General features: G+C 47.3%; 1 protein-coding gene across 1 annotated transcript in view; it reads right to left on the bottom strand.

Moving 5' to 3' along the window:
* LOC131207455 (D(2) dopamine receptor A) overlaps positions 1 to 12,326 on the bottom strand; it is a 19,367-nt gene that overhangs the window by 4,680 nt on the left and 2,361 nt on the right. Inside the window, exons 2-5 of the mRNA XM_058200068.1 lie at positions 3,113 to 3,337; positions 2,806 to 3,004; positions 2,489 to 2,740; positions 1,519 to 1,822 (exon numbers count right to left, since the gene is read on the bottom strand). Of these exons, the coding sequence (XP_058056051.1) occupies positions 1,519 to 1,822; positions 2,489 to 2,740; positions 2,806 to 3,004; positions 3,113 to 3,337 (980 nt within the window). The remainder of the gene's footprint in view (positions 1 to 1,518; positions 1,823 to 2,488; positions 2,741 to 2,805; positions 3,005 to 3,112; positions 3,338 to 12,326) is intronic.

The following is a 12,326-nucleotide window of genomic DNA, read 5'->3' as shown; positions in this document are numbered from 1 at the left end:
TTTCCTTTGGGTTTTCTGTTATTGACAACCACAAGATGATAGACGACAGTTGGCGATCAGTTACGCAAATCAGTGACGCTTACGCCCAGATGCACGAGATTCGTTTTACCAACACTGCTTTGGGTTCTCGGAGGAACCTTCAAAAGTTAACTCTTTTCTTTTCTACAAGGAAACGATATTCGCGTTCATTTTTCCCGACACTGCTTTGATTTTGGCAAAAAATGTTTTTATAAACAAAATTCGATTCATTTTGCAATGTGATACTAAACTTGTCCATATTTTAAATCGATAGGTCTTCTTTATCGTATATGGCGATTTTAAAAGGAACTCCATTTTTTTATATCAAACGTTCACGAAAACGTGAAGTCTACAGGTTAGTGATGAGTTATTCCACCACTTGTAATCACTTTAAATCGGCTCCATAAAGGATTAATGACGTTCAGTTAATAAAGGATTCAACGTCAAATATAGGAAGGACAAATATGTTAAAATATAAATTAAAAATCTTCCTCAAGAGAATTTTAACGAAACTTTAGAAATTAATGATCGTTTCCTGAATTGTTTTGATGCACTCACATTTTACTTATGTTTTAATAATAACGATAAAAGTTAATAACGATACAAAGAACCACGATTAAATGTTTTTCAAAAGCAAAAAAAAACATTTAAAATCCAAACGTAAGAAAAGCGCAAAGTCTTGCCAATGATCCTGTAAGTCAGGGAAGCTTCATTTTATAACTATTCAAAACAATGTTCCAGGCAACACGCTTTGCTCCAGAATTGGTATCGGCCATGTTTAAAGCCAACCAGCATCGTAAAGATCGGAGCGTCCAGAATGTTCGGAACGTGAACAGTGAAACCCAAAAATAGACACCAATAGGCTCCAACAGGTGACTCATCGCAGGGCCCCGTTCGGTGGGCCCACTTTGGGCAAATATAATGCAACACGAAAGGACGAAGGGTGTTGCCGCCCATTTAAGGGCACTGGAAGGCCCACGGCACGGTCGCCAAATGCTCCAAGGTCATGTGCCTTGAAGCATTTAAGGAAGACTTCTTTCGGCATGGACCTTCCTTCAGTGTTCGGGATCGGGACCATCAAAGAGAGTGGCCGAGTAGAAAGTGAGCACAATAAACTGGAATGTTAATAGAGTAGCAAGGTCCGTAGGCCTACCTACCTACCTACACGGAGGAATTGGATTGGAGGTTAGGTGACATCATGTTTGAACACATTCTTGAACTGAACCCAGCTGGGTTCCTAGGCAAAAACAGTGTCCAGCAGGGAAAAGCGCTGGCCCCGAAGACGTGGGCCGCCCTGCCGAGCCGGTGGCCCCAGCGGGTCAGACACTCTACACGAAGGTGCCGTAACCTGGTGCCGCCCGAGGTGACTAATAATTACATCCAACCCACTACAAATGAGGCTCATCAAGCAATAATCGTTCCGCCGACAGCAGACGTAGAGGTCTGTGCTCTATTGTGTCGAAACAGGTGACGATGGACCAATTTTGGGATGGACCTTACCTTGGTCGCCTTCTGCTCGGTCGCGACCGCGTTTGCCGATAGATTCGGGCGCTTTTTGTTGCCCAGAAATTTCAAATTGAAATTTATCGCCGGCGTTGGCACACTGTTGAGGTGTATCCGGAAGGAGCAGAACTTTTGGCGACGCGTCTCCCGCTCGATGCTGTCCGGCGTCTGGGTGCCCTGGTCGCAGACGGCCCGCCCCAGCCGGTGTTTGCCGGTGACCGGATGACGAGACCCGGTTCCACCACCGCCATTGGTGTAGCCGAGGTGCGGATGCGAGATGCTGCCCTTGATTGAACTCATCCTGGAAACCCGCGAGCGAGCGAGAGAGAGAGAGAGAGAGAGAGAGAGGGGTGGATGAATGATAATAGAATGAATGTAAATGTAATTAGCACCACCGAAAGGCGACTGAAATCAGAAGTTCCTTCGTCACGTGACCGACAAAGCACCCGATTCCGGTGAGTGGTGAAGCACGGTAATTACGAGGCACCAGAGAGTCCAGAGCGAGCCACAGAACCCGCGACGGACCGAAACAGGTTCAAACGCGATCAATTTCGCGGAGTTGAGCGAGGTTTGCCGAGGCTGCGATGGCTTGCTTGATTCGATTTTCCGTCGCGTTCCGTTGGGCACTAGACAACGAACTGCATCAAAGGCTGGCACCGTGACGGTCGGGGCCACCTCCTTAAGTGGGGTGTCCTGGCGACACAGGACGCATTGTAGTTTGACGTGGTGACTGACAGTTCCACCAAAAAGAAAAAGAGCCCCGAAGCACTGCAAATAAGCGAATGTCATCGGAATGGCGCAAGATGGAACCGTGCTGCGGGGCCGGTCGCCGTTCCCAGTCACGACGACATAGTCACGATGGTGGGGCGTGGCGCACACGAAATCTACTTTCGCAAATCGAATTTTTATGCACTTTGCCCCTTTGCGAGAGTTCCCGAGAGCTCCTGCGAGAACTCCCGACCCGTACCTGCTCATTCTGCCGGCGGTGGCCGTGCCGTGCCAGCGCCACGGGATGGCACTGTGGCCGCTGGGGGCCAGGGGCGGCGAGTCGTGCTGCAGCTGTTTGTTGTTGTTGTTGTTGTTGCTGACGGTGCTGCCGGTGCTGGTGGTGGTGGTGGTGGTGAACTTCCGCATCTCGACGGCCTTGCCGGTGGAGGTCGAGGAACCGTCGCTCTGCGAGTGGTTCGAGTGCTTCGATGACGCCAGCCGCCCTCCAAGTCTGGTGGAGAAGTCCGAAGGAGCATTAGCGCAGACGGGGCGGTGGTCGGCACCTGGGCCACCTACCTGCGGAACAGTTCGCCCTCCGGGTGCTGCTCGAGGAAGCGGGCCTTCTTGCGGAGCAGCTGCACGGTCAGGGCGTACGTGACGACCATCATCACCATCGGGATGTAGAACGCGACCAGCGAGCCGAACACGAAGAACGCCCGATTATTGATGACGCATTCGCTCGGGCCCGGCATGATGTTGTTCCGGTTGATCAGCCCTGTGAATGGACGCGCGAGGTTAATCCCGACGGGTCGGAAGGGGGGGGGGGGGGGGGGGGGGGGGGGGGGGGGGGGCCCCCCCCCCCCGGGGTCAGAGGGCTGCTCACCCAGCACGGTGATGGAGCTCGACACCAGCATCGCCAGCAGCCAGACCAGCGCGATCTTGATGCCCGTCAGCCGCTTCGTCGAGTGGTGCCGCGTCCCGAGCGGGTTCCGGATGCCCAGGTAGCGGCCCAAGCTAATGAAGCACATGTGCAGGATGCTGGCCGAGCACGCGAGCACGTCGCACGTAACGTAGATGTTGCACCACGTGACCCCGAACGGCCAGTAGCCTGCGGTTGTTGTTCCATCACCCGATGGGTCGTTCCGCCAGGATGCCGGGAAAGTAAAAGGAGAAGAGCGAACGCGTAAATGGGTGTGAGCAATGGCTACGGGTGGCGCTACGAATTGATTGGTAGACATCGTTTTGTAACAGGACAGGAGGACGCCATTACTGTGTTCAAAAAATACCGGGAATGTTTTATTACGGGGCAAACTGGGAACGGGGAAACATTCAGCCTGGAGGCCCCAAAACTTACTGTTAGGACATTCGTTCTCAAGATGGCCACTTTCGATGTACATAGAATATTGTACGGTGTCCAACAACTCGAAGACGGTGTCGAAGCACATAAAAAAAACTGTTCGCGGACTGTTTGAACTTTGATTTGGAAAAATTGTTTTCTTTTATGACCTATTGCCGTAGTCAGTCAGTGCTATGTATAAATTCGCACAGTGGAGCTAATAGCTAATCAGTATCAGTATTAACCGAACACATTTCCACATGGTGAGTAGCATTGCGCATTGTAAATATTTTTTTAAAATTAACTCCATAAGGAAAAGCTAAAAGGCAAATGAATATTTATTCAAAGGGCTTCACATGTTTTCAATTGTAATGTAAAATGTAAAAGATGATTTCTAAAGTATAAAACAGTTTTATTTTGATCGATGGTCGCTGGCTAATCATTGTTGATCGATGAAAACTTTTCCAAGTTACACGAAGTCAGGGAGTATCAACGAAAAAGAACGTCGTTTGACAAAAGATTCAACATAAACAAAGGCTTGCAATACTTGTGAAGTTCATGTTCCGAAACAGACAACAAATCCTGATAAACTAAAAACATTGAATCATTTGTTTATTAACAGTGCAAAAACTGTATGATTTTACTCTAAAAAGGATTGAATAATTGAAAATAGGAACATTTCTTGGCTTGGTTCGACAGTTTAGCTGCTTCTACGTTGGCCCTTGAACCAATTCTTCGTATATGCTAAGATCGCTTCAAAGTAGATGCTCTACTAAAATTGTCTGAACATGTCACGATCGATACTCTAAGATGTCTGTTTTAGTTATGAACTCGAACTTATTTTCTATTCCAACCAATCCAAATACCTAACTTATTTTGATCAAACCAATCTACTAACTTTATTTGAGGTTAGCGTTGAAGCTTTCCCAGGGCACGAATGTCTTAAAACTACATTACAGTCTTAAAACTACATTACAGTCAGAATGTCTTAAAACTACAAACTAGTATAACTATTCAGTGTCCAGCCTCCGACAACGCCTCCGCTTATCCGTGATTGATATTTGTAGGGCTTAGTTTTAAGGAAAATGTTTGTTATCTGTTATTTGTTTTTAAGTTAATGTTAAGTTGCTTGATTAAGCATTATGCTCGTCAAGCGTGTTACGAATAATAAATAAATAAATAAATAAATTACAGTCGTCACGGGAGGCTTTCGTTGGACTCGGTGGAGGCTGTTCGAGTGGCAAAAAAAGAGAGACGGCTGTTTGCCAAGGTGTCCACAGGTTACTCGCTTCGTTGGCAGTGAGTGTTCGGCAACCGCCACCAGTCATTCTGGCGAATTTAATGGCTTTTTTTATGAGAAAATGGCAAAGAATCACGGCATCCCCGGATATATGGCACGGAAAATCGTAAAGGAAGATTAGGGTGCGAAGTCAGTGCATTTCGCAATTCCGATTCTGCAAGTGTTACGGTGGGCACTGAGCAAGTCTGAATGGGTCGCTGAGGATGGTCACTGAGTTGTGTTTATTCTGGTAGAGGATGAAATGAATTTGCCAAGGCGTTGCAAGATATGTTCGATCCAAGACCCACTGCAGCGTCTATTTGGCCCGGACTATGCTTTCAATACCCGTCGGTCATTTCGTAAGCGTTCCAGTGTGACTCTTGCGAGTCTCATTTCTATTAAAATTAAATTAAGAAGGTGAACAAAATCAACATCGAACGAGGACGATAGTGAAATGCTGATGAATGTCTAATGAAAAGGCACTCTATGTTGAAGCGTTGAACTGTTTACGGAAAACCCTGTAACCGTCGGATTTGTTGCCATTTCTCAAACAGTATGTTATTCGAAAGCGCTTGAGCGCACTCGATCATCGATTTGAGTATTGCGCCTCGATGTAGGCAATCCGCACTATGATCATGCATCTTCACAAAGTGTACGCCCGTATCATTAGTTTCTGTGAGTTCTGATGAGAATAATTTATTCCGCTGTGGAGAGTGTTTCGTCCGCTCAGAAACTACGACGCCGAGAACGATGCCGTAATTTAAAACTCAATCCATCGTTATTATGCAAACGGCCACCAAGCAAAGTGAAAGTAATCGTTCTTTTAATTTAACGTTCATCGTGGGATGTGGGAGAGAAAAGTAAATAAATTCAAAAATAAATCACTTTCAGGCATCAGGATCTTCGCCTTCGCGGTGCTGCCAGGGCCGTCCTCCTACCGGAAGATGGGTTTCGGGGAGCATTTCAATCATGTCATGAACTATTTGTACGGCAATTTTGATGCAAAAATGGCTGCATCACGTCCCGTGCTTCGTGACGACGAATGGAGTTGCCCCAGCTGCGCTCTGGCTGTGCTCAACGTTGTTTTGCGGCCCTTTTTAGCCGAGCGGAGGCTTCCGCAATGTTCCAGCATAGCCCGTATGCTGCCCGATCCGGCCGGTTGCGGCATAGAAATGGCAAAGTGGAAATGGCCCGACGGTCCGTGCAGTTGCAGTTTATTTCCATGTTACGCGTTCTCGTCTCGCGATGAGCGTTTCCCTACGGCTTGGTTCCCTTGGCCGAGTGTTGTCACAAAAATGAAATATCCATCAAATTAATATCATTCTTTCTCGCCTCCTTCGGAGTAGAAAGGCGTGCGCTTTGTTTATCTGAACGAAAGGCGAAGAAAATTGTCGGTGTTCTTCTCGGTGTTCGATGCTAGAAGGACACCGAAACAGCTCACGGTAACAGAGGCTCGCGCAAATAAATAGTCGCCATGGCCGCACGCGAAGGACGCGAGTCGTTTGTTGATACGTCGTAAATTTTGCGCCTCAGATTGTGCGCCGTCCCGGCGACCGACGACGGACACGCAGGAAATGGTTCCGGGCCGGGCCATGGAGAAATGGGAATGGGTAGTGAACGCAAAATTAAATATTTGTCCCGTCATGGTAAACCAGCCAACACTAGGGAGACCAGCAGACGGAAGACCGGTTCGGCTCGTCAACAAACCATCGTCGAGGCTTAGCGCGTGTTTGACGATCGCATTCGGGTTTACCATTGCATAAACTAGCCTATCCTGAGCTGACACACGCCGTTCGTTAAGAAGATGTCACCATCGCCGTAAATTGGCCTATTGGTCAGCCGAGTTTACTTGCTGTCCTCGGCACCAGATCGGAGGAAGATGAATCCTAGCACGCTCCTCGCGCCGTTATAACTTACAACGTAGCCCCTTATAACGCAACTCCAAGCTGAAAGTTTCTTCTCCCCGAAGGAGTTTACTTACTTTTATGCAGTGAATCACTGCAGCACGCATAACTTTTCACCGTCGCCTTTTTCCAAGTATGTAACGAACCACGAAGAGAATCAGCGCTGAGTTGGACAGGAAATTGCATATAAATTAATTGCACGCAAAGTGAAAGCAATAAGTGCAGGGAGAATGTGAAGAAAAACTTTATCACTTTCTAACTTCACCTTGCTTGTTCCTGTTCGCTCTGTGGTCCTTTCATTCAGACCAACGATGGACGGTATTCGTTCATTTTTTCAATCTGACTTAATAAAGCTTATCAAACTTTTCTCAATTTAATTCCTATTCGTTTTACACTACTGATACGCTTCTTTGGCTAAAATTGATTGACAAGACTTTGACTTCGATCCAAATTGACAAAAATGTAAGGTTTTGCTACTCTCTATAAATAACAGAAGCATCTCGTGTGATTTTGCTTACGAGCTACCAGTTGAAGGGCGCCGATGCTCGATGCTTTGCGGTTTGAGACCGAAATGGCGTTTCACTGTCACCTTTGACTTGAACTGAGCCTTTAAAATCCCGCCGGGATCTGTTGGGAGGAATTGGAAGTGGAATTGGAGCGATCCCCGCTTTGAGAGGCACCTGAGTAAATTTTGCTTCGATCGTATTTTTATGTCTTTGTCTTTTTGCCTTCGCATCTTTGCTTGAATCATTTTGAACTGTTTAAGATACATTCCTACCTTTTAGAGTGTCGCTTTGGGATGCATATTTAGGAGACTACTTTACTTATCATCTGGGGTCTTTGGGTCGCTTGTGCGCAGACCTTGCTTCTGACATTTTATGATAAGGCTACGTTGGCGGCTGGCTGGTCAGTTTCAAAAGTCAAATCTTTAAGGACCCTTAAGGACATTGAGTCCCAAAGAGCGTTGTTTGTTGTTTATTTTTCCATGCTCCCTTATGTACTGTTGTCTTCTTTTTGATGTCTTTCTTTCCGAGTGCCAGCTGTGGCTGGATAGATTTATTGATATGAGCTGGCCTTGGTCTCTGCATAGTGAATAGTTCTTTGATAAACATCCATTTTACAATTTTGGATCACTGGTTTTGTGACGCCTGAATTAAGCCAAACATGAGGAGGATTGACTAGAACATTTTGACATTGTAGAGCTTGGACTTTGAAATGTTGTTTATCTTTTTTTAATTTTTAAGATCCTTTCATATGGAGAAAAACAATGGCTCAAGGTCCGAGTGGAAGGTCTTTTTTCAACGACAAATCACAACAGCTCTAGTCCGATGCGACTGTTTGCTGCTGCGAACAGCAGCAAACAAAACATACAAAAAGAGAAAAACCAAACACTCAAATTGTTTGTAAAATGGGCGATAAAAATGGATCGAAATGCAAAATGCGGAACAACATAGGAACAATGCACCATGTGCAAGCATTTAGTTTATAAGTGCAAGTTTATAAGATAGACACAATATCAAAGGCAGAATGAAAAGAACGTAACTAAAACGAACTCTGCTGGGATTACGTTATTGACTCAGATGCGCGTAAAGCTGAACCAAGGCCTATTATACTTCGATAGTGATTATCTGATTGGATATTCAAATTATCCCAGAGATGCCGAATGCCAGAGTGGAATATGAATGGTTTTACTAGGACTCGGTATCAATGTCACTCGAAGTATGAAACGGGAAAAAACTTAAGTTCTACTGTTGAAACATTCGACTTCTTCGCTTCGTAGTCCACCGTCTTTTGAACTTTGGGATGTTTTTCTACTGTGACAACTCCTCACAAAACCATTTCGCCCAAACGACCGTCTAGGGTGCGTGTCACCCGAACGTGCAAAACATGCTCAATGGCGCATATAGCGATCAACCAGTGACTATCCAGTGACAAACGAGCACGGATTACATTACACGTATAAAAAAATAAATGGAAAGTTGTTAAATGTTTAACACCGCCATTCAAAAGCCATTAGGAAGTTCGTTCATGAATAATTCGCTCAGTTGTAGCAGAAAAACACGAACCATGAATATGCGAGTAAGCGGAGCACAGTACGTGCAGTGCAAAATTGGGGAAACTATTTCCTCACCGATAACCCCTACTCGAAGGGGTCAGCGAACTGAAGAGACCAACGAACAGATATAAATTACCGACCGGCCCCACCGGACGGTCGGCGATAAATCATTCCCCACCGAGGGCCTCCTTTAAAAGCATCCGTATGAATGAAATAATTTCAATAATGGCTTTCGCCGGATAAATCAATGCGCGCCGCGTGACAGATCCTCCAGCCTGCTAATCCGCTTCCTCGATAGCATTAGGCGCTCTTACCTGCCGCTAGCCAGCAACGTGGACCACTAAGTCCGAACGAGGACACCCCGATCTGGGTCTGGCCCTGGACTTATCCGTGAGGAGCTCCGAGGTTGGTCCGCAAATCGTGTGCAGTTATTGATCCACGTGGTCGAGCCGGCGAGCTTAGGTCGTTACGGTCCCTTCGCCACGTTGCCGAAGAAGCCGGCCGCAGGCAAAGTAATAAAACCACTCCACTTGCCGGGGCTCGGTTCGGAGTGCGCGGCTCGTTTGATTAATGGATCTAATAATCTCGAACCCGATGCGGTGCAACTTTCTCCCCTCCGGCTGGCCCGGTGACCTCAAGGCGTGGAGGTGAACACACGTGAAAACACACACCGCATGCTCCACGTGTGCCCCATGATTTATTCCGCCGCGATCGTTAGGCCACCGATCTGCGCATTCGTTTCTCCTTTTTTATTGGTGGCTCGCGAAAATGAAAACGTTTGTCAAATTGTTTTTCACCGGAGCACGTCCGGAATGGGAAATTCGGAAGTGAAGTCAACTTTCGCGACAGTGACTGAGCATTGCGCGCCATTTTTCGTCCGGCGGCATGATTTGTGCCGTGGCTGTGCGTTTGTTTGTCATCGTTTCTCCCTCTCTCTCTCTCTCTCTCTCACTCTGTCTGTGTTTTTTTTGGGTGGCCGTCGACTTAATGTGGGGCTGCGAATGAAAACACAATTTCCAACAATCGGAATCGGGGCTGGGAGCTACGGGGCCCGTTTTTAATGCCCGTGTTGTCCGTGTTCTATTCCCGCTCATATATCACCACTCAACCGGTGCCAGATTTATTCGGCATCGAGGTGGGTGGGGCGGGACGGGGCACCTCGGCGGATGCCCCGGTAACCTGCCGAACGTGCGGCGGCGGCACCGGAAGCTCTACGCTTCCGGCGGCGGGCTCGTCTTCGCTCGCCCCTCCTCACTATCCTAGCTTCAGCCAGATAGCGCTCACGAAGGACCTCCGGAGCTGCTTCCGGGGGTTCGGGCGCACACCATTCCCCGTTTTGCAGTCCGCAACGGAACGGTGCTATAAATAATGGCGCATAAGAGAGAATGCCACACGCCGCCATAAATCTTTCGCTGTAGGCCCCCTAGCCCCAGACCACTTGGAACCGGAACCGGAAGTGTGTAGTGACGGATGAAATTGTGTAACACCCCGGCCACGGCGGCCCCGGGCGGTGGCAGCGAGCGTATGGAGGCTTTCACTTTCCACAAAAACACTCGGGCTTTCGGGTGGCGGCTTCGGGACCATCGCCGGCCACCAGGCGCCTCCGCCAACCGCCTGACAATTCAATTCTCATTTTCGCTCTCCCCACGGCCGGAACGGGTTCGTCGCTTGCGCCCTTTCGCGTCACGTTTACGCCTGCTTCTTCTTCATGTCGGAAAGTCGTCTTGGTGGTGTTATTAATTTTTCGCTCGCTCCATCAACTACGGCCCCGGTGGCGGCCGGTGCTTATTTGCAGACGCCGCCAAGCGGTGCATCGTTTAGTTGCCGTTTGATACAACACAGACACACCCACAGCGTACTGGGGACTCCGGGCGTAAATTTATGCTTCACCCTGACCTCACCAGCACCCTTCCACCAGCGGTACATGTTCCACAGCTCGAAGGTGCGTAAAAAAGTTGGTTTGGCATTTTTGTGTTGGTTTTGAGACTTCGAAAAACGAAAATAGTACAGTGCTTTGATAGACGCGGGTGCTAACGACGCGGGTGGGTTAACGACCCTGGGAACTGAGCAGCGCTTTCCGGTAGCTCATGGTAGACCACTCCGAGTGGATCCCACTAAAATTGATTTTAGCACGAATTTTTTAGGTTCGCTTTTTGGGTGAGGTCTTTGTACACGGTTACCCATTTGGTGGTTGTGGCAAGTGTCAAGCTTTTAGTTGAATGTCTGCCATTTTAGTAATCAAATCGAATCGGTTAAAATTCTTATATCGGACTACAAAAGTTAGTATTCAAAAATAAGTACGTTTCGAGGCATTAGAAAGGACTTTGGTCGTTTGGATCGTGCTACTGTGCATTGGCAAAATGGTGCAAAAATTAGAAGAAACGGATGCAGTTCGAGATATTCAGGGGACTGTACATCGTCGAAACGTACGCACATATATCACCGCTGCAAGTGTGACCGAAGACCCCAATTTGTCATAAGCACGTCGTGCTCAACAAGTAAACTTTAGTACAGGTCGTTATGACGAATTTCGCACCTAGAGTTGATCAACAGGTTCTTGATCAACTTGAGTTGTTGATCAACACGCCAAAAATGCTCCTTTTTTCAACAAAATTTTCTTCAGCGAAGAGGCACATTTTTCACTTGGCGGCTACGTAAACAAGCAATGTTGACGCATCGGGAGTGGAGCTATGCAAAAGAGCGTATTTATGCTTGTCAGCATAAGTAAGTTTGGAGCATTTGAAAAATAAAGGTCGTCAAGTTATGACCGAGATAACATCCGAAAAGTGTTAAAAAGTCATTGAAAAGTACCTCATCAGTATCGACTGTTGCCATAGATCCCGATTTAATGGAATATTTCATTGAAAACTTTTCAAGTGTTCAAAATGTTTCAGGTTATTAAAGTTCTTTTTGAAGTTAGAAAATAAATAAACCTATAGAAGCGCGGATAACCGATAATTTTCTTAAGGATGACGTTTTAATGGGTTTGTTTCCCTGACCTAGGTTTGCTTCCTGAAGATGGTCTGAAGGGATTTTAAAGCCGTCAACTACTGCTGGATAACAGGAACTTATCTACACACCCAACTCTGAATGGCGTGTGAAAGAGGAGAAAGTGATTGAGGCGGACAGTACCGGAATGGGATCCCCCCTGCTGTTCCGCCTCATAAGGACCCGGACGCTGTTTGCTGAAAGCCCCCGCTCTTAATCGGTCGACCGATTGATTGATATGCGTTTCTACATGGTTCATGAATTCGAATTCGAATTCGAGGCCCCCCACCGGTTCGAACGAAAGCAGCAAAAAGAACCAGTTCCTGCCGAACACAACCGGAAGCAATGATTTACCGTCGGCGTAGAATTTCCCGCGCCGCAGGTACATCAAAGCCGCCGGCCACTAATGATGATTTGTTTGCGTATCCGGCGCGCGGCGCGAATGGCGATATTTTGGAAAAACATTATTTCAACGCTTTCCGGATGAATTGGTGCACATTTTCCGGGCTCCGTTCCTCTCCTCCTGCTGCTTGG

Source organism: Anopheles bellator, chromosome 2 (genome assembly GCF_943735745.2).
Source record: "Anopheles bellator chromosome 2, idAnoBellAS_SP24_06.2, whole genome shotgun sequence".
Classification (NCBI taxonomy): domain Eukaryota; kingdom Metazoa; phylum Arthropoda; class Insecta; order Diptera; family Culicidae; genus Anopheles; species Anopheles bellator.
The sequence above is the reverse complement of the archived record's forward strand: the minus strand, read 5'-3'. Positions and strand labels throughout refer to the sequence as shown.